The sequence below is a fragment of the Myotis myotis genome, unplaced genomic scaffold (assembly GCF_014108235.1).
Source record: "Myotis myotis isolate mMyoMyo1 unplaced genomic scaffold, mMyoMyo1.p scaffold_m19_p_6, whole genome shotgun sequence".
In the NCBI taxonomy this organism is placed as follows: Eukaryota; Metazoa; Chordata; class Mammalia; order Chiroptera; family Vespertilionidae; genus Myotis; species Myotis myotis.
Genome location: NW_023416368.1, coordinates 81,747,729 through 81,767,088, shown reverse-complemented (window position 1 = coordinate 81,767,088; position 19,360 = coordinate 81,747,729). Strand labels below are relative to the sequence as shown.

General features: G+C 49.3%; 2 protein-coding genes and 1 long non-coding RNA gene across 35 annotated transcripts in view; 2 read left to right on the top strand and 1 right to left on the bottom strand.

The window, feature by feature from the left end:
* RFX2 (regulatory factor X2) overlaps positions 1 to 8,351 on the top strand; it is a 90,011-nt gene extending 81,660 nt beyond the window's left edge. For 11 of the 17 annotated variants that reach the window (XM_036312467.1, XM_036312474.1, XM_036312478.1 and 8 more), the window contains 3 exons: positions 4,844 to 5,027; positions 6,061 to 6,103; positions 6,635 to 8,351. In XM_036312467.1, coding sequence (XP_036168360.1) covers positions 4,844 to 5,027; positions 6,061 to 6,103; positions 6,635 to 6,738 — 331 coding nt within the window. In that variant the 3' untranslated portion in view covers positions 6,739 to 8,351. Of the gene's footprint in view, positions 1 to 4,056; positions 4,487 to 4,508; positions 5,028 to 6,060; positions 6,104 to 6,634 lie in introns of those variants that run through there. The other 6 variants (XM_036312469.1, XM_036312463.1, XM_036312472.1 and 3 more) reach the window with 3 other exon arrangements.
* A 3,895-nt stretch (positions 8,352 to 12,246) lies between these two features.
* On the bottom strand, positions 12,247 to 15,271 carry LOC118657646. Its single transcript, XR_004968065.1, has 3 exons — positions 14,177 to 15,271; positions 13,682 to 13,791; positions 12,247 to 13,304 (listed from the first exon to the last, which is right to left on the bottom strand). It is a non-coding gene; the product is annotated as an uncharacterized LOC118657646 (long non-coding RNA).
* A 1,949-nt stretch (positions 15,272 to 17,220) lies between these two features.
* RANBP3 (RAN binding protein 3) overlaps positions 17,221 to 19,360 on the top strand; it is a 62,649-nt gene continuing 60,509 nt past the window's right edge. For 5 of the 17 annotated variants that reach the window (XM_036312076.1, XM_036312069.1, XM_036312072.1 and 2 more), the window contains exon 1: positions 17,222 to 17,498. In XM_036312076.1, coding sequence (XP_036167969.1) covers positions 17,399 to 17,498 — 100 coding nt within the window. In that variant the 5' untranslated portion in view covers positions 17,222 to 17,398. Of the gene's footprint in view, positions 17,499 to 19,360 lie in introns of all 17 variants that reach the window. The other 12 variants (XM_036312079.1, XM_036312070.1, XM_036312078.1 and 9 more) reach the window with 7 other exon arrangements.

Genomic DNA, 19,360 nt, shown 5'->3' with positions numbered 1-19,360 from the left:
CTTCTAAGTGCAAGCAGGAGACAGAAACCGGCGTCACTTCCCCTATGGTCCCATGTGTCCCTGCAGAATGGTACTGGGCAAGGGTCAGGTGTGTCAAGAGTATATATAGCTTAAATTATATATGTAAATACATTATAGTTAATCATAATTGTATATGAATATAGAAATAATTATTATATATTAACTAGAGGCCCAGTGCAAGAAAATCATGCAGGGATGGGGAGGGAGGGGGCCCCTCAGCCCGCCTGCACCCTCTCACAGTCCGGGACTCCTCTCTCCTTACCGCCTGCCTGCAGCGGAGGCGCCACCGCCACTGAGCTTGCCAGCCGTGAGCCCGGCTTCTGGCTGAGCACACTGACCACCAGGGGGCAGCTCCTGCATTGAGCATCTGCCCCTTGGTGGTCAGTGCGCATCATAGTGACCGGTCATTCTGCTGTCCAGTCGATTGCATATTAGGGTTTTATTATATAGGATATATAAAGAGATGTAGTTCAAGGAATTGGCTCATGCAATTGTGAGGACCTGAAAGTCTGAAATCTGTGGGGCAGGCCAGCAGCTGGAGACTCAGGCAGGCAACACTGCAGGCCACGGGTGGGGTTTCTTATTCGGGGAAGCCTCCATTTTGCTCTGAAGGCCTTTCAACTGATTAGATGAGGCCCATGTTATCAAGGGTAATCTTCACTTAATGTCGAGAGGTGATAGATGGGAACCACAGCCACAAAATACCTCCACAGCAACACCTGGACACTGTTTGACTGAATAACGGGGCACCAGAGCCTAGCCACGTTGACACATAAACTATCACAGAAAGTAAATATGAGAGAGGAAAAAATATGGAGAAAGAAAAAAATGTGAGAAAAATCATTAAAAAAATGAAAGGATTTGATCTAGAAGGTTCACTAAGTATTTTAAGTGACAAAAAATGGAGGGAAAGAAAATAATAAAACCATAATCAAGTAGCTGTCTCAGAACTGAAGGGCACCAGCCTCCAAACTGAAGAAGCCGCCGTGTTTCCAATACAATGAATGACACCCTCCCCACAGAGCATCCCTGTGGAGTAATAGGCTGGAGACAACCGAAAAGGCGTCCAAGAAAAAGCGACGGGCCGCACTGAAGGCCTAAGAACCAGAACAGTGTCTTCTGACTGAACTAGAATTCAGGATCTAGTTCTTCCTGTGAGTCTGGGTACAGAGAAAGCAGTATCTTCAGAATTCTGAAGGAAAACCGTTTCCAAGATGCAATTCTAACCTTTGTAGAAGGGAGCAGGGGAACTGGGGCTTCAGAAGGGACACTGCCCAGAAGACACGGACTGTGCTTGCTAACAGCAGCCCAGCAGTTCTGCAGGGGAGTCCTGGTCTCAGTGATAAATACATAGAAAATTGAACATTTTTAAAGAAGGGGTCAGTTGCCCTGGCTGGTTTGGCTCAGTGGATAGAGCATTCACCTACATACTGAAGGGTCCCAGGGTCAGCTCCAGTTAAGGGCACATGTCAGGGTTGCGGGCTCGATCCCCAGTAGGGGCCGTGCAGGAGGCAGCTGATCAATGATTCTCTCTCATTGATGTTGCTATCTCTCTCTCTCCCTCTCCCTTCCTCTCTGAAATCAATTGAAATATATTTTGAAGATAGATGAGGGAGGGAGGGAGGGAGGGAGGGAGGGAGGGAGGGAGATCAGTTAACCCCAGGAAGATGATAGCCACTCTAAGGCTTTCAGGCCATGCGTGATCCAGCTGAACAGGGAGTTACAGCTGTCAGGTCAGACCATCCTTCACCTGGTTGTGCAAATAAACTGTTATTAACACTAGGCCATACTCACTGTTTATGGATCCTTAGCAGAGTTGTGACCATGTGGCCACAAAGCTGAAAATATTTACTATCTGGGTCTTATTAAAAAAACAACAAAACAAAAAAACTTCACTGGTCTCTAAGCCAACTGCCCAGTAACTCCCTGTTCTCAACTCCCTCCTCACTTTCTACTCTAGCCTTGCCACCTCAGGGTCTTACACTGCCTTCCTCTGCCCCATTTAGCCATGTGGCTAGATCATCACCAGAGAAGCCTTCCCAGACCTCCCTAAGTAAAAGCACGCTCCTGCTATTCCTCTGTCCCTCATGCCTTGCTTTTTCTCATGGTCACCTGTCACCTTGTTCTCTCTTTGCCTATCTGTTGTCTGTCTCCTCTGTGATTGAGCACACACCCCAAGAGCCAGGATGTTGTTTTTTCCACTGCACCTTTCCCAGCCCCTAAAGGTGGGCTGAGTGAGTGAAGAAGGAAATGTGAGCCTAATATAGTGCCTGGCTCAGCTGTGAGCTTAACACCCCATTGTCACATAAGGGAACACTAAGCCAAAAAGTACTGTGAAGCAACATTGAGATGACGGATGAAGAAGGCGGTGCACCTCTGAGTCTCGGTACAGAGACAGTGCCTGTGGTGGCGTGTCTCAGGGAAAGTCATGATCTGACCAGTCGAGAGCAGTAGGATGAGCCTATGACTTAGAAATGTGAAAACGAGAACACAGCTAAAGTTGAAGGGGGCCGTTGCCTCTGTGACATGGGCACTTGTCGCTATAAGGATGAAATACTACCTGACTTCATTTTATTGGGTTTAAGGGACTTATTTCTATAGCATCCACGAGAAAACGGTACAGGGATGGGCACAAGCTTCATGAGGGATCACCATGCTCAGGTTGAGCTTCTCCTGGTGGAGTTCCGCTAATGTTCCTACTGCAGGAAGCTATCGGCCCGTGTGGAGAACCCGAAACATACCTGGAGATGGTTCAGAAAAGCTACTTGAACTGAAGCATAGCACCAGAGGCCGGGTTGGGGGCAGTGGGTACAGAGTACCAGCACAGGAGGAAGTGGGGGGTTTCAGGGGAAGGGAGGTTGGAACTGAGCTGGGTGGGCCACAGATGGGAGGTGAGACCTGAAGAGTATGGACATGGGGTCCCCTAACAAACAGTGTTTGAACAGCCTGAGTTGTCATGAGCGTCCAGACCTGTTACCTTGTGTCTGACAAAGAGCTTCCGGAGAAGGGAGCTGGCACAATCTCAAACCAAGCACAGCTTCCTGGGGTGGGGAGTGGAGGGAGAGGCAGCGAGAGGTGAGCAGGGGGTGAGCCTCCTTCCCAGGGACCTGCAGTCCATGGCCCTTCATTTCCTAAGGGGAGTTGGCCGTACAGAGCCAAAGAAGCTTCTAAAGAGAAAACGTATCACAAACCCTGAGCCCTTTCACCCTGTCCACTTAAAAGCACGCCCTTTGCATTCAAGAATGTTCTTCAAGTGACCTTCACTTTCTAAAGTGCCAGTTTGGACACAGTCACCACATGGGTTCCTTCGTTGGTTACTCTTCCTAAGGCATCTCACCTTCAGTCCAAATCAGGCCATGAGGGAAGAGGCGGCGCATCATGACAACGTGTGACGCCAAGTGTGCCCCTCAAATAAGCCTGTGAGATAAAGCATCACAGTCGGTGGGCACCCGCACAGATTTGTACAGATCACCCTAAGCCATCTCAAAGTCACAACCAACTGAAGCCAGCTGTCATTTTCTGTGGCTAAACAACACTGCCTTCAGAGTGCATCTACACGCTGGCCCAGAGAAGCAAAAAGATTAAATAAACTAACGTTATCAGCTGTCTTTACTAACTCCCTGCAGCCCCATTGTGATTATACAAGTATGGACATTTTCAACCTATTAAAAGTTAAACTGAGACATTAAAATTTCCAAACATTTGAACAAATACCAATTCGAATTGGTCAGCGTGAAACCCAAAGTGTCAGGAGCCTCCACCAACAGGAATGAGGACCAGGTGTTATAGAGAAAATGAGGAAGCAAAGCAGTGACATGATTCGAGCAGCTGCCTTATTTGGGAACTAGTTGTGACTCCTTGTTTGTAAGTTTCACTCTCAGACATTGACATGGCTTAGATTTTGGTTTGCTTACTAGGCTCAAGGCATCAGAGCACCCCAGTGTGATAACCCCTTATTTAATTACTGTAATAGTCTGTATTTATATTGTGTCTCCCTTCCCATCTTGCCCTGCCTGTCTTGTATTGCTACGATAGTGATTAGACTTAGCTGAGAGTAGGTGAGCTCTGAAATGGGCATTTGAGTGTTTGGGACTACATGGCAGATGTGTGTATAGACCTGGGTTTCTGGTTGGGTGCCATGTTACTTGAGATCAGGGGCCACTTTTTGTTCTTTAAAAAGAATCCGATACTAAGTATTTTTGAATAATAGTTTTATTGGCACATGGCATACACATGTAAATAAATAGGCATGGCTGTGTACCAATAAAACTTTATTTATAAACACTGAAACATGAATTTCAGATACTTTTCATGGGTCAAAAAATAATAATTCTTTTGACTTTTCCCCCAACCATTTAAAATGTAAAAACTATTCTTAGCGCTCAGGTTGTATAAAAACAGGGTGGTAAGCTAGGTTTGGTCTGGAGTGGGCTTTAGTTTGCCAACCCCAGAGGCAAAGGCACCCTGAAATTCTGTCTTGTTTTTAGGTACCTAAACCAGAGTGAAGAGGGAAGGATACAGGGGAGGCCGGGAAAGATGGCCTGCTGTTGGGGAGTCATTATGGCGCTGAAAGGACTCCTTACCAAAGGCGGTCTCTAAGGCTTATGTCAGAGACTGTCACCTTTATGTTCTCAGTGGCCTCTTTTTAGAGCCACTGCTCCTGCTCACCTCCCATCTGCCTGTCCCCACCTGAGTCACACTGGGACATGGGGGTGGTCTGGCAACTGGCATGCCCCTTGTAGGTCTAAGAGGTTCCCAGACGACCCCAGAGCTGAAGAAAAGCCTGGTTCGCCTGCTTGGTGGGGCTCTGTGCTCCCAAAAGGTGCCTAGCCTCTGTCTGCCCGTCCCCCAGCTCCATGGTGATCCGAGACCTCACCCTGCGCAGTGCTGCCAGCTTCGGCTCCTTCCACCTGATACGCCTGCTGTATGATGAGTACATGTTCTATCTGGTGGAGCACCGCGTCGCCAAGGCAACCGGGGAGACACCCATTGCTGTGATGGGAGAGGTGAGGACCGGAGAAGCCTCCAGGGGTGAGGGAGTCGCTGAGTATGACACAGTGGACAGTGGGCAGGAAAGATCTCTCATGCTGGAGCCTGCAGGCCTGGGTTCAGATCCTGTCTCCTCGGCCAACTCTTTATTCTCACTCTGAGCAGGATACCCTGCCTCTGAATGAGGCCTCAAACATAGGCCTTTTTTTTTTATTGTGGTAAAATACATATAACATACAATTTACTATTTTAACCATTTTGAAGTGAACAATTCAGTGACATTTAGTACATTCACAGTGTTGTGCAATATTACCTCTATCTAATTCCAGAACAGTCTATCACCCCAAAGAGAAGCCCCATTCCCATCCTCCTCCCAGCACCTGGCAACCATGAATCTGTCTCTGGATTTGCTTGTTCTGGACATTTCACATGGAATCACACTATGTGGCCTTTGGTCTCTGGCTTCTCATACTGAGCATCATGTTTTCAAGGTTTATCCACGTTGTAGGGGGTGTCAGTGCTTTGCTCTTTTTATGGCTGAGTATTCCAGTATGTGGATGTTCAGCATTTTGTTTTTCCATTCATCTATTGATGGACATTTGGGCTCTTTCCACCTTTTGGCTATTGTGAATTGTGCTGCAGTAAACATGTGTGTACAAGTTTTTGTTTGAACACCTATTTTCAGTTATTTTGGGTATCTACCCAGGAGTGGAATTTCTGGGTCATGTGGGATTATTTTGAGGAAGAAATGAGGTTATACTTATACAGCTTTTGGAACATAATAAGCCCTTGATAAATGCCAGCTATTCCTTCACTGTCACTATTCAGAGGCCACAGCCCCTGTCTCCTTTCTGGCCTGAGCAGTCAGCACCCCCTCAACTCTCTAGTAGCTCTTAGACACAACCCGGAAAGTGGCAGAGGGGACACATAGCATCGTAGCTACTTCTTATATAAGAAGCCCTCACTTACAAAGCAAAAGCCTGTTTTAACTGCTGGCATTCACGAGGACCCACTCTGCAGAAGGCCTGACGCTGGTCTTCTCTCTTTCAGTTCAACGACCTCGCCTCCCTGTCACTGACACTGCTGGACAAAGGTGGGTGTGTCCGTGGCTTTCCCATGAGGCTTACTCCTGCGAGTGGCCTGGTGGAAAATCAGGGCAGCTTCTCGGGTGGGTTGAGAGACTCAGGAGCTGGCACCCAGAGGGTGACACCCAGGCAGCAGTAGGTGTCCCAGTGATGCCTCCGAGTAGCCCTGTCCTCTCCTACTTGAGTGTGGCACTTCATGGGCACCCAAGCCAGGCTCCAAGGAGCAGGGCCACAGCCAGGAATGAGGTGGGAGGGAGGATTTGAAGGGGTAGCAGGGCAGAAAGGCCCCCAGCTCCAGCCCATTCCCTGCCCCCAGGGGGGTGGGAGGACCAAGCACTAAGGGAAAACCTGCCAGGAATGTGACCCAGGCAAATGAGCACTGGTCAAGAGAAGTCACGGATAAGAAGGCCGGGAAGGACCAGGTTAACCAGACCAGAGCTGAGGTCTGTTCATGCCTGAGCGCCTGAGGATGTGCTTCTCTCTCCCTCCCTCCTGTCACCCCCCCTCCCACCCCTTCCTCCCCAACACTGACCCCACAGATGACATCAGTGAAGACCGGAGCAGTGAGGCCGATGCGGATGCCCGCAGCTTGGGTGAGCCCCTGGTAAAACGGGAGCGCAGCGACCCGAACCACTCCCTGTAGGGTATGTAGCACTGAGGCCCTTCCCCAGGCCTGCCTGGCCTCCTCGAGCTCCACAACAGTCGTGCCTCTTACATGAAGTGACCTTGACTCTGACTCAAAGGATCCCAGGGCATGTGCACCCTGAAACGACATGCTGTTCCTTCCCAAGAAAACTGTTGTTCACCACGGCTGAAGGTCACACCTGGTTCTGAGTACCTGAGTGGCTCCCCTGGGGGTCACCCAGATCATCTTTTCCTCCTGACTGTCTTAGTTATCCCGTCTGCTGGACTGTGACCTTCAGGCCACTTCCACACACCCCGCCGAGCTGGAAAGACCGAGCTGGGTAGGTCAGCACCTCTGCGTTGGGCTTCTCCATTCAGCTCAGTCCCGTTTTCACCGTGATTTTTAAACTCAGGCAGATCCCAGGAAGGAAGGGTGTCTCATAGCTGTTGGTCAGTCCCACGCTGACCTCATCCACGGAGACCCTGCTCTGGTGCCCCTGTGATGGAAAGGCGTGTCTCCGCACTGCACCCCATGGCCTCTCGTAGACAGACTGTCCTCGGCCTCCTGTCCTGTGCTGAAGCAGGGAGGTCCCAGGGCCCCACTTCTAGACTCTAAAGGTCCACACAGCGTGTCCCTAGATGGCAGGCAGCCCATGGGCCCATGTGGCTCAAAGAACAAGTCACAGAAATAGGCCCGCTGTGCTAAGAATTAACACCAGAAGGATTACCAGCACCAGGAAGGACTGTGGGTCTGTCCAAGGCTACAGCCAACATGAAGCCAACCGCTGAGTCTGCAACGCGTCTGATCCAAGGGGGCCCAGGCAGTCAGTGTTCCAGTGGTGCATTCAGAAGCCCGCCATCCCGCCAAAGCTGCGCCAATAGCCGTGCCTGCAGTGTGGTCCACAGAATCTTCCAGAACGCCTGCCTTGGAATTGGTGATCCTGGAGAACGGTGATGCTGGGCAGGTCCCACCTTGAGCTGATTGAAGTAGAGACCTTTTCTGGGGACAAACAAATCCCAAGGACTTGGACAGCCCTGAACTTTCAACTCCCAATCTGTGTCCCAATAGCAACACGCACTTGGTTGCTCCGTGTGAGAGTCCTGTCCCAAAAGCAACTGCAAAGAAAGACAAACCTCTAGTCTAGGAAGCGCCATCTAATGCAATGCAAATGTTTCTCTCTTTGGAAATATCTTTATACCAATAGTTCTGTGCTCCAATTGTTGTTAGAACATTTCTTAATAATGTGTATTGCAGTATATTTGGTCCCCAATATTTTATCTCATTCACGTCAAGCAGGAGCGCTGGGCCCACCTCGGCCCTCGCCAGGTGTGCGGGGTGGTGGTGGGGGAGGAAATGGCAAGAAAGAGACTCGCTGACTGTAGAAACCCCAAGTCCATGATGATCACAATGTCTGTCTGGGCTTAGCGTTCAAGACTTAGATAAAATCAGACAGAGAGAATGTTCTTAAATATACATCTCCTCTGCTGGAAGGCCCTGAAGCCACGGGGCGTGCACTGTGATGGCCTCTTCTTTCCCAGTGTCAGCTGGGTTCTGCCTTAGGCTCTGCCGTGTCCTTTGCAGGATTCCACGAGGAGGACTACAAATGACAGTAAAGACACGAGTCTTCCGAGCCTGTTCGCGTTTTTCATTGCAGTAAACACATTAAGCATACCCATTTGGGGGTCACAATCCACACTCCAGCCCCCTCCCACCCCAGGGTGCTGGAGGGTAGATGCTCCCTCCCAGCTTGCTCGGAACAGCAGCTTGGAGAAGGAGCATGTTCTTCAAGCTTCACTTAGCAAGGCCAGTCCAGGGCCAAAGATGGCAAGAAACAATTCCTAGCACAGGATGGTCGAGGCCATTTGTAAACCGAGTAAATTCATTCAAATATTACAGAATAAATCCATACTCCAGCCACTGAAGCAGCCCACCAGTTCTCAAGGTTTATTTGGGGGGCGGGGGGGGTGGCTGGCAAATCCAGAATCTCCTAAGAACCAATGCTAGAGCTTGCTCCAAACTAGCCAATCCCTGGGCCCCAGCTGAAGAAAGCCTGCCTCTTGGGATTGGGCTGGATCTGGGAATCCATATTGTGACCACCACTTCCCAGGGGAGTGTGACACTGGGGATCATAGGACTTTGAAGAAACCCTGCAGAGAAGAGTGATGCCATTCCTGATCAGCCTCCGCTTTTTACTGCCCGGCCAGTACCCCACACGCCCCTAGGGATGCTCGGCCTTAGGCCCCAGAGCAGGCCTCTCTGTCCCAGGAAGTGGCCCTGGGCCATGGGTCCCTTCTAGAATCCTCTATGATGGGGCCTCCAGGTGACACTAAAATTGTCCATCACTTCCTTGGGCTGGGACTCCAGGGTCTGTGCTTGGCTTGATGCTCTTCTGTCACTATCTTGAAATTCTTAATTTTGGAACAAAGGGCCTACATTTTCCTTTTCACTGGGCCCCACAAATTCCATGGCTGATCCTGGTGAACTCCCTCTTCTTCAGGCCCTGACACTGTGCTGATTCCCGGCCAGTCTCACGGAACCCAGACTCCCCCCTACTCTCTGGTGATTCACAATTTCAGCTACTTAGCAACAATAGCTCTGCACCAAACAGTAGGCCACCCCCCCTCCCCCGCCTTCCCCTTCAGAGAAACAGGCTGGGTGTTGGGTGGCAGGGTCCCTGGAGGAGAATCAGGCCCTGCCCTTGAGGTCTGAGTGGGGGTGGATTGAACATGGGTGGTGCCTACGTGATTACTGCCCCAGGAGTCAGAGATATGAGCAAGGGAACCTGCTGAAGTCCCACAGGCTGCCAAGTTCCTTGGAGGGCCCACTGGGTAAGGGCTCTGGGAAGCAGGCATTGCACAATGGAGGGAACCTCATCCTACCAAGAGCCTCTGGGAGCTTCTGCCTAATCACAGGAGCTCCACAATAGACACTTTGGTCTGATTTCCTCTTTTTGACGATCTTCCAAGGCAGGTACTACCCCGATTGTACACATGGGGGAATTGAAGCTGCTGGCTGGAATGCAGACATGATGGCTGGAGCACCAACAGCCAGCTTAGATCTTGAGGTGGATGTTATCTAATAAGGACGGCAAAGCAATGTGACAGAAGGAGCCTGGGTCCCTGGTGATCATTATAGCTTTAATGGCCCCATCAGAATTCAATAAGCCACAGTTGGGCGGAAAGGGAGTGCAGGGGGACCCATAGATGCACCTACACACCCCACTGCAGGTGTTAACTTGTCTGCCTTGCTCAAGACTATTTCCCAATTCTAGCACACTGTATGCTTAGCAAACATTTAGTGAATGAGTGAGTGAATTAATGAATGAAGAAGGCCTCTAGGAGAAGATACTATGCCTGGGGATCATGGGAAGTCAGAGGAAAGGAGAGAAAATGTGGAGGAAAGATGAGGAATAGACAAAGCGAAACTTGGGAGGCCACCGTCAGAATTTTTAAAGCTGGACTGATTCTGGAAGGATGGATTAAACATGAAGAAACTGGAAGCAAGGAGGTCAACTAGGTACTTGTTAAAGTCTACAAGGAAGGCTCTAGGGGCTGAACTGAGTGTGGTAGGGGAAGGGGGGACGAGGGCCGAGGCCTGCTAGAGCCACTGTCCAGCGGCAGGCCGAGTGGGTTATAAAATCATGCTTGTGACTTAGGATCAGTTCAGTTTTCTTTTTAATGGACTAAGATAGAAAAGATCAGGAGTGTCAACATAATAAAAATAAGCATGGCTTTATAAAATCTTAATTTCAGTATAAATGTGTATATCGTGTGTGTGTGTGTGTGTGTGTGTGTGGTATTGGACTGTAATGTATTGAATATTCATATGTATCCAAAGGCACAATGCCAGAGAGTAGTTCTCACCCTATTTTGAGGTTATGGGTCCCTTCTAGAATCCTCTGTGATGGACAATTGTGGGGTTTTGCTATCCAGCTTCTGTCCCACCTTCTTTGGGGATGACCTTTCTCCCATAGAACCCAATTTCTATGTGGGTTCTCTCACATCCTTGGAACAGACTTGTCGTGTGGAGAGCAGCAAGGAGGCCACTATGGCCGGCACAGCGTGACAGATGGGGCGGGAAGGGCAAATGGGGGGAGATAAGGAAGGCTGCCTAGATCCTGGCAGGAACTTGGGGTTTCATTCCAGGATGGTGGCCCATAAGTGAGAGGCCAATAACTACAAAATGGGTTGAAAAGTCCCCTCCCTTAGCCCTCATATGTACCACTGCCCACTGGATGCCCCCACTGGCATCAAGATACCTCAAATGGCATCTCCCCAACAGCTGGGCACCTAGAGGCACTCAATCAACATCTGATGGAGGCTTGAACTGGATAGAGGTGGGACCCTAGGCAGGGCAGAGATTGATAAATGCCTTGTGGTGCTGGGCCCATGCAATACTTGCTGCTTGGAATCTGACCAGGGAGTTGAATGACTGTAAGACTGAAAACAACTGAATTTGGGGCATTCTCACGAGGTGCCCCTCTGATAATGCTAAACAATTCCCAGCCAAGACCTGCTGGGACTGCCCAGTGTTTTCTCCTCTTTGATCTTAGCATCCTCTTAACTTTCAAGCAAATTCCCCCTTTCTTTACATTTGGCCAAAGGTAGTTTTTGGGGTTTGCAACCAGTCTCCAAAGCAAGACACCTTAGTTCCCATGAGTTTTTTGGTGTGTTTTTTAAATCCTCATTCTAGGATGTTTGTTGTTGTTGTTTTATTGATTTTAGAGAGAAAGGAAGGGGGAGAGAGAAAAACATGGATCGGTTACCTCCCATACATGCTCCCACCGGCGACCAAACCGACAACCTAGGTATGTGCCCTGACTGGGAATCGAACCCACAACCTTTTGCTGTATGGGAGGAGTCTCCAACCAACTGAGCCACCCCGCCAGCGCCCCTAGGAGTTTTGCAGGCAGGATCAGTAGGGATTCTCAGACCTCGGAAGCCCTCCCAGGATCTGGAGCCCCTGTTTCTGAGGTGGCACATGCGTACCGATGACAGCATGATCCTCAGAGCTGCCAGGCGCAGTGCAACTGAAATATGCTCAACCTCTGCTGGTGCAGCCAGCACCTACTGACCTTGTTCCCAAGAGATGCCAGACCCCCAACAGGTGCAGAGCCTTTGAGTCCCCACAAGTTTACTTAGAAAGGCCGGGTAGTTCAGTTGGTTAGATTGTCCCAATACCATGCACCAAGGTTGCAGGTTCATTCCCAGTCGGCACACACAAGAATAAACCCATGGATGCATAAATAAGTGGAACAACAAATCAATGTTTCTCTTTCTTGCTCTCGCTCTCTCCCTTACCCTCACTAAAATCAATTTTTAAAATATTTTTTTAAAAAAATAAGGAAAAGCCCAGCCGGCATGGCTGTGGTTGAGCATTGACCTATGAACCAAGAGGTCAAGATTTGATTCCCGGTCAGGTCACAGGCCTGGGTTGCAGGCTCGATCCTCGGTATGGGGCGTGCAGGAGGCAGCTGATCAATGATTCTCATTATTAATGTTTCAATCTCTCTCGCCCTCTCCCTCTCTGAAATCAATAAAAATATATTTTAAAAATACGATAAAATAAAATAAAAAAGGAATGAATTGCTTTTCTCCTGGAGCCATTTTTAATTAATCCCAATCTTCTGCCACCTCCCAGTGGTCACTGTGAGACACAGCCTTTTCCTTTTGGTCCACAGACACTGTGAGCTCAGATTTTGCCTAGAATGGGGGCTTTGTTTACTAAATTGCAATACTGCCTAGAAAGACAAGCTCTTTCCTCCCTCTGCCTCTCCTTTTCCTCAAATATTCCCTATTTATTTATATCCCGGCTAGATATTAAATAATTACAAGGGGAAAAGTATTAACCTAGCAGATACCATAGACCTATTGATCTAAGTTATCATCAGTGAGGACACAAACCTACATCAAGTGCCTCCTAATAGGACACCCTGAGAACACATCACTCCCACATTATTCCTGCCCAAAATACATCAGCAGAATTTAATCACTAGGAAACATTAAAAAACAAAAATTAAGGCCATTCTACAAAAAATAGGGCAGTACTTGTAACAGTGTCATGGTTAAGGAAAAATAAGGCTGAGGAATTGATCCCTACCGAAGGACTATGGAGAAACAACATCCAAGTGGATGTCATTTATGGAGGGATACTGGACTGGATCCTGGAACAGAAAATAAATGTTAGTGATGAAATATGACTAAGGTTTGTACATTAGTGAACAGTACTGCATCAATGTTAACTTCCTGGTTTTGGTCATTTCACTTACCTAAGATGTGAATATTCGGGAATCTGGGTGAAGCTATGTGTAATGTCTTGGTACTATTTCTGCATTTTTGGTAAGTGAATTTAGTTTAATTTGAAAGTGAAAACTTTTAAATAATATTTTTATTGACTTTTAGAGAAAGAAGGGAGAGGGAAAGAGAAAGAGAAACATCCATGGAAGAGCGGAACATCCATCAGCTGCCTCCTGCACGCTCCCTACCAGGATCTCAAGCTCCCATCCCGGGCATGTGCCCTAACTGGGAATCGGACAGGCAACCTTTGGGTACACAGGACAACGTCCAACCAGCTGAGCCACACCGCTAAGACAAAAGTTAAAAAATGTTTTAATTACAAATAAAATAGAGTAAGGTAAGTATTTCCATACCATATTTAACTGCCGCACCCAGCTTAGGTCAGGGGTTGCCCTCTGTGTCAGTGTCAGCCACATTGGACATCCTACTGTGAGAAACTCACAGACGGAAGACAGGGAACGGTGCTGAGCCGGAGAGGCAACCCGATGCCTCCCCTCTGTCCCCACCTGACTCTAAGCTCCCTGACGGAGGGAACTGTATCTGATTCATCTCTGGGTCTTGACCTCAGTGTGAGGCTGGGCACAAGGCAGATACTTTTTCACATGGCTGGCTCCCTGCCCACGATGGGAAAACAAGAACTGAATTACAGTTGTGAAGGCTTTTACCTGGAGCCCAGCTATACAAGCCATTTTCCATCTTGGCTGTGGATAAGGAAGTTCACAGTTCTCAGAGCTCAGCCGGGCTCAGGGGTACCTCGGACTTGTCTCCTAGTAAGCTAAGGAGGAAGCAGGCAGCAGAGAGGCTGATCAGCAGTTTAAGGTAAACAATTTGGATCCCTCCACTTCCCACTTCCAAGCCTTGTATTAGGAAAAACACCAAATTTCTCGCTCGCGCCCCTCCCTAACCGCATTTCCTCACTCTGTCCTGGCCCACACAGCTCTCCTCACTGCTCCTGCAGCTCACCAACCTGGTTCCTGCCTCAGACCTTTGCACTCACTGTTCTGTCTAGAGTGCTTCTCCTACAGATCTACTAAAATGTCACCCCTCAGAGGCTACTTCCCTGACCAACCAATCTAAAGTATCCCTTCTGTCACTGTGTCACAATATGCTATTTTATTTTCTTTGTAGCACTAGTCACTATCTCAAATGATTTTGCTTACCTGCCTATTGTCAGTCTCCCCACCGAAGAATGCAAAGTTCCGGGAAGGCAAGGTCTGTCTTGTTCATCTTGGACCCCAACATGTAAAGCAGTGTCTGATGCATAGTAGGTCTGGCGGATATATATTGCTGCATAACAAATATCCCCCAAATTCAGTGGCTTATAACAGCAACCATCATTTAATTTATCTTCCATGGTTTCTGAAGGTGAGAAACAGCAAGGCATAGGTGCGGCAGTTCTCTCTCAGGGGGTTTATGGTCTCTGTGTTTCAGCTTCCTTACAGCATGGCTGCCTCGGGGCAGTTGGGCTGCTTACATGATGGCTGAAGACTTTTAAAAGCAAGTGTGCCAGCAAAGCAGGCGGAAGTTACCTCCCCTCACTCTGTCATGACCTAGCCTTGTAAGTTCCCTGGTGTCATTTCTACTATACTCTGTTGATGGACCAGCAACAAGCTCATCCCCATGAAAGGGAAGGGGACAGAGACTTCGCTCTTGATGGGAAGAAGGTCAAATAACTTGGGGCCATATTTTAAAACCACCAGAGTAGGTGACGAGCAAATATTTGTTTAATAAATATTGACTAAGTTAATTTCTTAGAGGAGACCAAATAAAGATATCAAAAGAAAGCCTGCAGGGCATGGTGTTGGCAGCCACGGGCACTGTGATGAAAATTGTGTAACCAGTGGAAATTCAGTTGGCCTATCAGGCTGATAGGTTTAGCATCTCTCAATGTGCCTTGGAAAACCACAACTGGATTATATTTACCAAGTAATGACGTGTTTCTGGGAGTTTCCCAAAGTGTGGGATGAATGTAGAGTATGAAATGACTTTAGGAGACATGTAGACATGGCATTAAATGACACCAAATCACATGGATTATAGTTATCCCATTTTCAATTATCTGTCACGCCTTCTCATCATGTCAAGGAGAAAGTTCAGGTAAGTGATAATATGCCTTTAATCACCCTCTAATACTTTGCTAATCTCTTTAGAAAAGGCAGGCTCAGCACCTTGGCAGGCAACAGTAGCCACCCAAAATTTTAAAACCTCATTTTTCCTGTTTATTTTTTTGATATTTTTTAAATGTTTTTATTGATTTTTTTTTAAGAGAGAGGGGAAGGGAGAGGGGGAAACATCCATCTGCCGCCTCCTGCAAGCCCCCTACTGGGGGTCAAGCCCACAACCAGGGCATTGGCCCTGACTGGGAATCCAACCTGTGACCTTTCCATGCATGGGACAGCACCGAGCCACACCAGCCAGGGCCCTGTTTATTTTTACAATCACCTCCTATTCATGGCTGGCAGTTTTCTATTTTAAATGATATACAGTATCTATTTAACAACTTTAAACCAATAAAAAGGCAGGGAAAGAATTCATTAAAGGTCACAGGGTTCAGAGATATGGCAAAGGCCAAGAAGGGATTATATGTAATGACATATAATGAATACTAGAGGCCAGTCGTGCACGGGTAGGGTCCCTAGGCCTGGCTCTCAATCAGGGCCGATTGGAGCCTTCCGGCTGCTGGCCAGGGCCTCCCTTCCTCAGATGCTGGTTACCAACTGGGGCCTTCCTTCGTTCCATGCCGCCCCCTGGTGGTCAGCGCATGTCATAGAGAGCAATCAAACTCCCAGTCGAACTCGTGCCCAAGAGGACAATTTGCATATTAGGCTTTTATTATATAGGATATTGCTATTTTCAAATAAAACTGTTTATGGACACTCCAATTTAAATTCCATACAATTTTCACATGTTCTAAGATATTACTCCTCTTCTGGCTTTTTCCAACAATTAAAAATGTAACACCATTCTTAGCTCACAAGCTAGAGACCTCCTCCTTTAGATCCCCCTGGAGAAGGAGCGAAACTGGGATTCAAACCTAAATAAGCCATAGGACACAAAGTCCCAAGAAGAGGGATCAACAAATGCAAAGATCCTGAGGCTGAAAGGAGTCTAGTGTGCTTCAAGGATGGAAAGACCCCTGTGGCTGAACTGCAGTAAGTAAGGGGGAGCCTGGGAGAAAAGCCCAGGGACCTGTGTAAGTCTGAATAAGAGGTTTAGAGTCGATTCCAAGTTCAGCAAAAGCCCTTTGGAAACATTAAGGAAAGATGTGCCCTTGATCCAACTTATATTTTTAAAAGATTCCTGCGCATGTTGCTGTGTGCAGAACAAAGCTGGAGCTCCAGAAGAATGAAAGGAAGGAGAGCAAAGAGAGAGGACACTGTCTAGTCTTCCAGGAGAAAGAGGAGGATGGTCTGGCCTGGGGTGCTGACAGCCAAGCTGATGACAACAGGTGGGTCTGGGCTAGGCTTTGGTGAGGTAGAACCACAGGGTGTTCTGAGAAATTCATAGCAGGTGAATCTAGAATGAATCCCATTCTAGATTCTTACATCAGCCTGTGGGGTTGATCAGCCCATTTACAGATGAAACTCCAGGCCTGGTCTGTGCCAGGGCGCTGTTTCATTCATGACATCAGGTATGGCCATCCTGGAGCTCCCATTCTATTGGCCTAGACTAGAGATCAAGTCCCTTGCGCGGGGTCCCCCAGCCAACACTTGTGTCCCCCATAGACACCCCCACCTTTGGCCAGTTATTTTTAACCTCTGATTTCTGCTTGCTCGCCCCAACCACTCCCCACGTCCCCAAGAAAGCATTTGCCCAATGTACTTGCCCCTTAGAAGGGGAAACTGAAGCCTGAAGTGACAGGGAGCCAAAAACCCCTAGCAGGCCACCCCCTCTGGCTTTTGACCTGTGCGTGTGGAAAGACCCCCTGCCACGGTCCGCAGACTCCCCAGGATTTACCTAGAAGGTTTCCATCGCGGCGCTCTGGAAGGCTCACTCTCCCACCACTGGGATTCCCGGAAAACAAGCAGTAAACTGAGGCGACTAGACCCAGCACCAGCCGCGCTCCCTTACTGAACATGTGTATTTCCCCCTTGCCCGGGATGCTCGTGTGGGGCACTGCGCATGCGCCCTGCCCTGGCCACGCCCCCTCGATCGGCGGGAAAAGGAGGCGGGGGCGGTTAGTGCGCAGGCGAGTGCTCCAAACGGGGCCTGCCGGTGACAGCAGTACAGAGCTCGACTGCGCGCCGAGGTCGGCGCGCAGGCGCGAGCTGCCCTCCTCGCTCGGAGTCGGCTTGGGAAGTGCGCACGCGCGAGAGTTTCTGGCAGAAAGCAGGCGAGCAGCGGCCAGCGCGGAGCCTTGTGGGAGGGCTTGAGGAAGTAAAATGGCGGACCTGGCGAACGAAGGTAGGGGAGGCGCCGTCGAGGTCCAGCTGGCGGCCAGCGAACGGGCGGGGGAAGGTCCAAAAGCCACAGGCCCGAGGGGTGAGCACCCCGGAGTGCGGGGGGCCTGTCTGCTTCCAGATAGTGGCGCAGTGGGTCCCGTAGCCGTCCCCCATCGCGTCCCCTCAGGCCGGGCTCACCGGCTCGGCCCATCACTCCCGGCAGCCCCGACTCTGCCGTCCTCCAGCTAGTGGGTCGGGAAGGCCGCTGGGGCCGCGGCCCTGACGCCCTTCCGCCTCGCGGACCCGGCCGAGGGCTGATAGGCATGGGAGGCGCGGCCTCATCGCCTTGGCCTCGGTTGTAAATAGATCTCTGGGCCTGGTGGTTCCAGCGCGCCACACTCCCTCCCCGCCCCCTCATTCTCCGGCACCCGGCCACCCCTATCCCGGGCCTCGCTGTCTGACCGGCCCACCCACTAATCCCGTGGGGTTCTCATCCTCCGCGGGCCTTCCCCATTCAGAGGACGGAGGACGCCCGGCCTGTTTGCACCTCCCGCCGCGAACTCGGCCCCCAGTTCCCGCCAGTTCCCCAGATCCTTCGTGGCGACCTGAGAGTCGCACCTAGTCTGCCAGCCTTTAGGCCGGGCCGCAGGATGTGGGCCCTGAAAGTCCTGGCTCCTCTTTGGCCCTTTTTTGCGGCAGTTCCAGAGAGAGAGATTCTGTGATCCTCTCCCCTGTTGAGCGCTGACATCCCACCTGAAGGTTTATGACAAGGTTACAGGGCCGAATCCCTAGAGAAAACACTCCATAAGCCGATGTCTGCTCACATCAACAGTGGTGTTGATACCGCTGTAGCTTCGGCACTTCCTAGGCCTATTTTTAGCTCCCCCCTCTTCTAGGTGCACAGCTACAAGCGACCTATCTCCCTGCCTGGCCCTGATCCCCAATACCATGCTCCCAGCTATTGGAGCGTGTCCTGAGGTTTCCATAGTGAACTGCATGAATGCATGAATTGATAATAAGTGCTCACCCTGGTGGAGCATTTGTGATGGTGCCAGGTAATGTTCAGTGTCTTGATCACCCTGTGTTTTCTCCGGTAATACAAAAGCTCTATGAGGTAGGTACTGTAGCCCTGTGCTCCTGGTAAAGAAGCAGAGTAGTTTTTTTGTACGAAGCAGGTCACACAGCCAGGAAGGAGCAGGGATGTGAGTCAATGAGGTCTGGCTTCAGAACCACTCCCTACCGTGGTCATTTTATGGCACATCCCTTTTATAAGATAAAGGAGCCTATAGAGCATTCATAAGATTTAAAGTTAGTAGAGGGACTGGACAAATTGGAATCAATATGACTTACTTTATATATTTACATCTTCGCCTCATTCAGTTTCTTGACCTCAAGACTCATCTACCCAGTATCATATTCGCCATTTCTATTTGGGTGTCTAATAGGCATATCAAACAAAATCCCTGTCTTTTCTCCAAAAACCTGTCCATGCCATCGTCTTTCCCCCATTGTAGTAAATGGCAAGTCCATTCTTTGAATCAGGCCGCAAACCTTGAAGTCACCTTGATTCCTCTCTTTCTCTTACTTGCCACAGTAAATCCTGTCTGTTCTACCTTGAAAGTATTTTAGAGGATGACCACTTAACACCAACACTGTTGCCCCTTGGGTTTTCCTTCTACCCTTACTGCTTAACCCAGAAGCCATAGTGGCCCCCTGATACCTCCCTGTCCTCTCCCACCACTCTCTCCCTGATTCTGGCTTTCTCAGTGTCCCTTGAATAATCCATTAGCTCCCTCCATTATGCCTTTGGACCTGCTGCTTCCTCTTCCTGAATCACTCTTCCCCATATATTCCCATGGCCCACTCCCTCATCTGTCAGATTTTTACTCAAGGATTACTTTATTGAGACTTTCTCTGGCCACCTGTGTTAAATTGTATCCACATTCCCTGTCCCCTTTACCC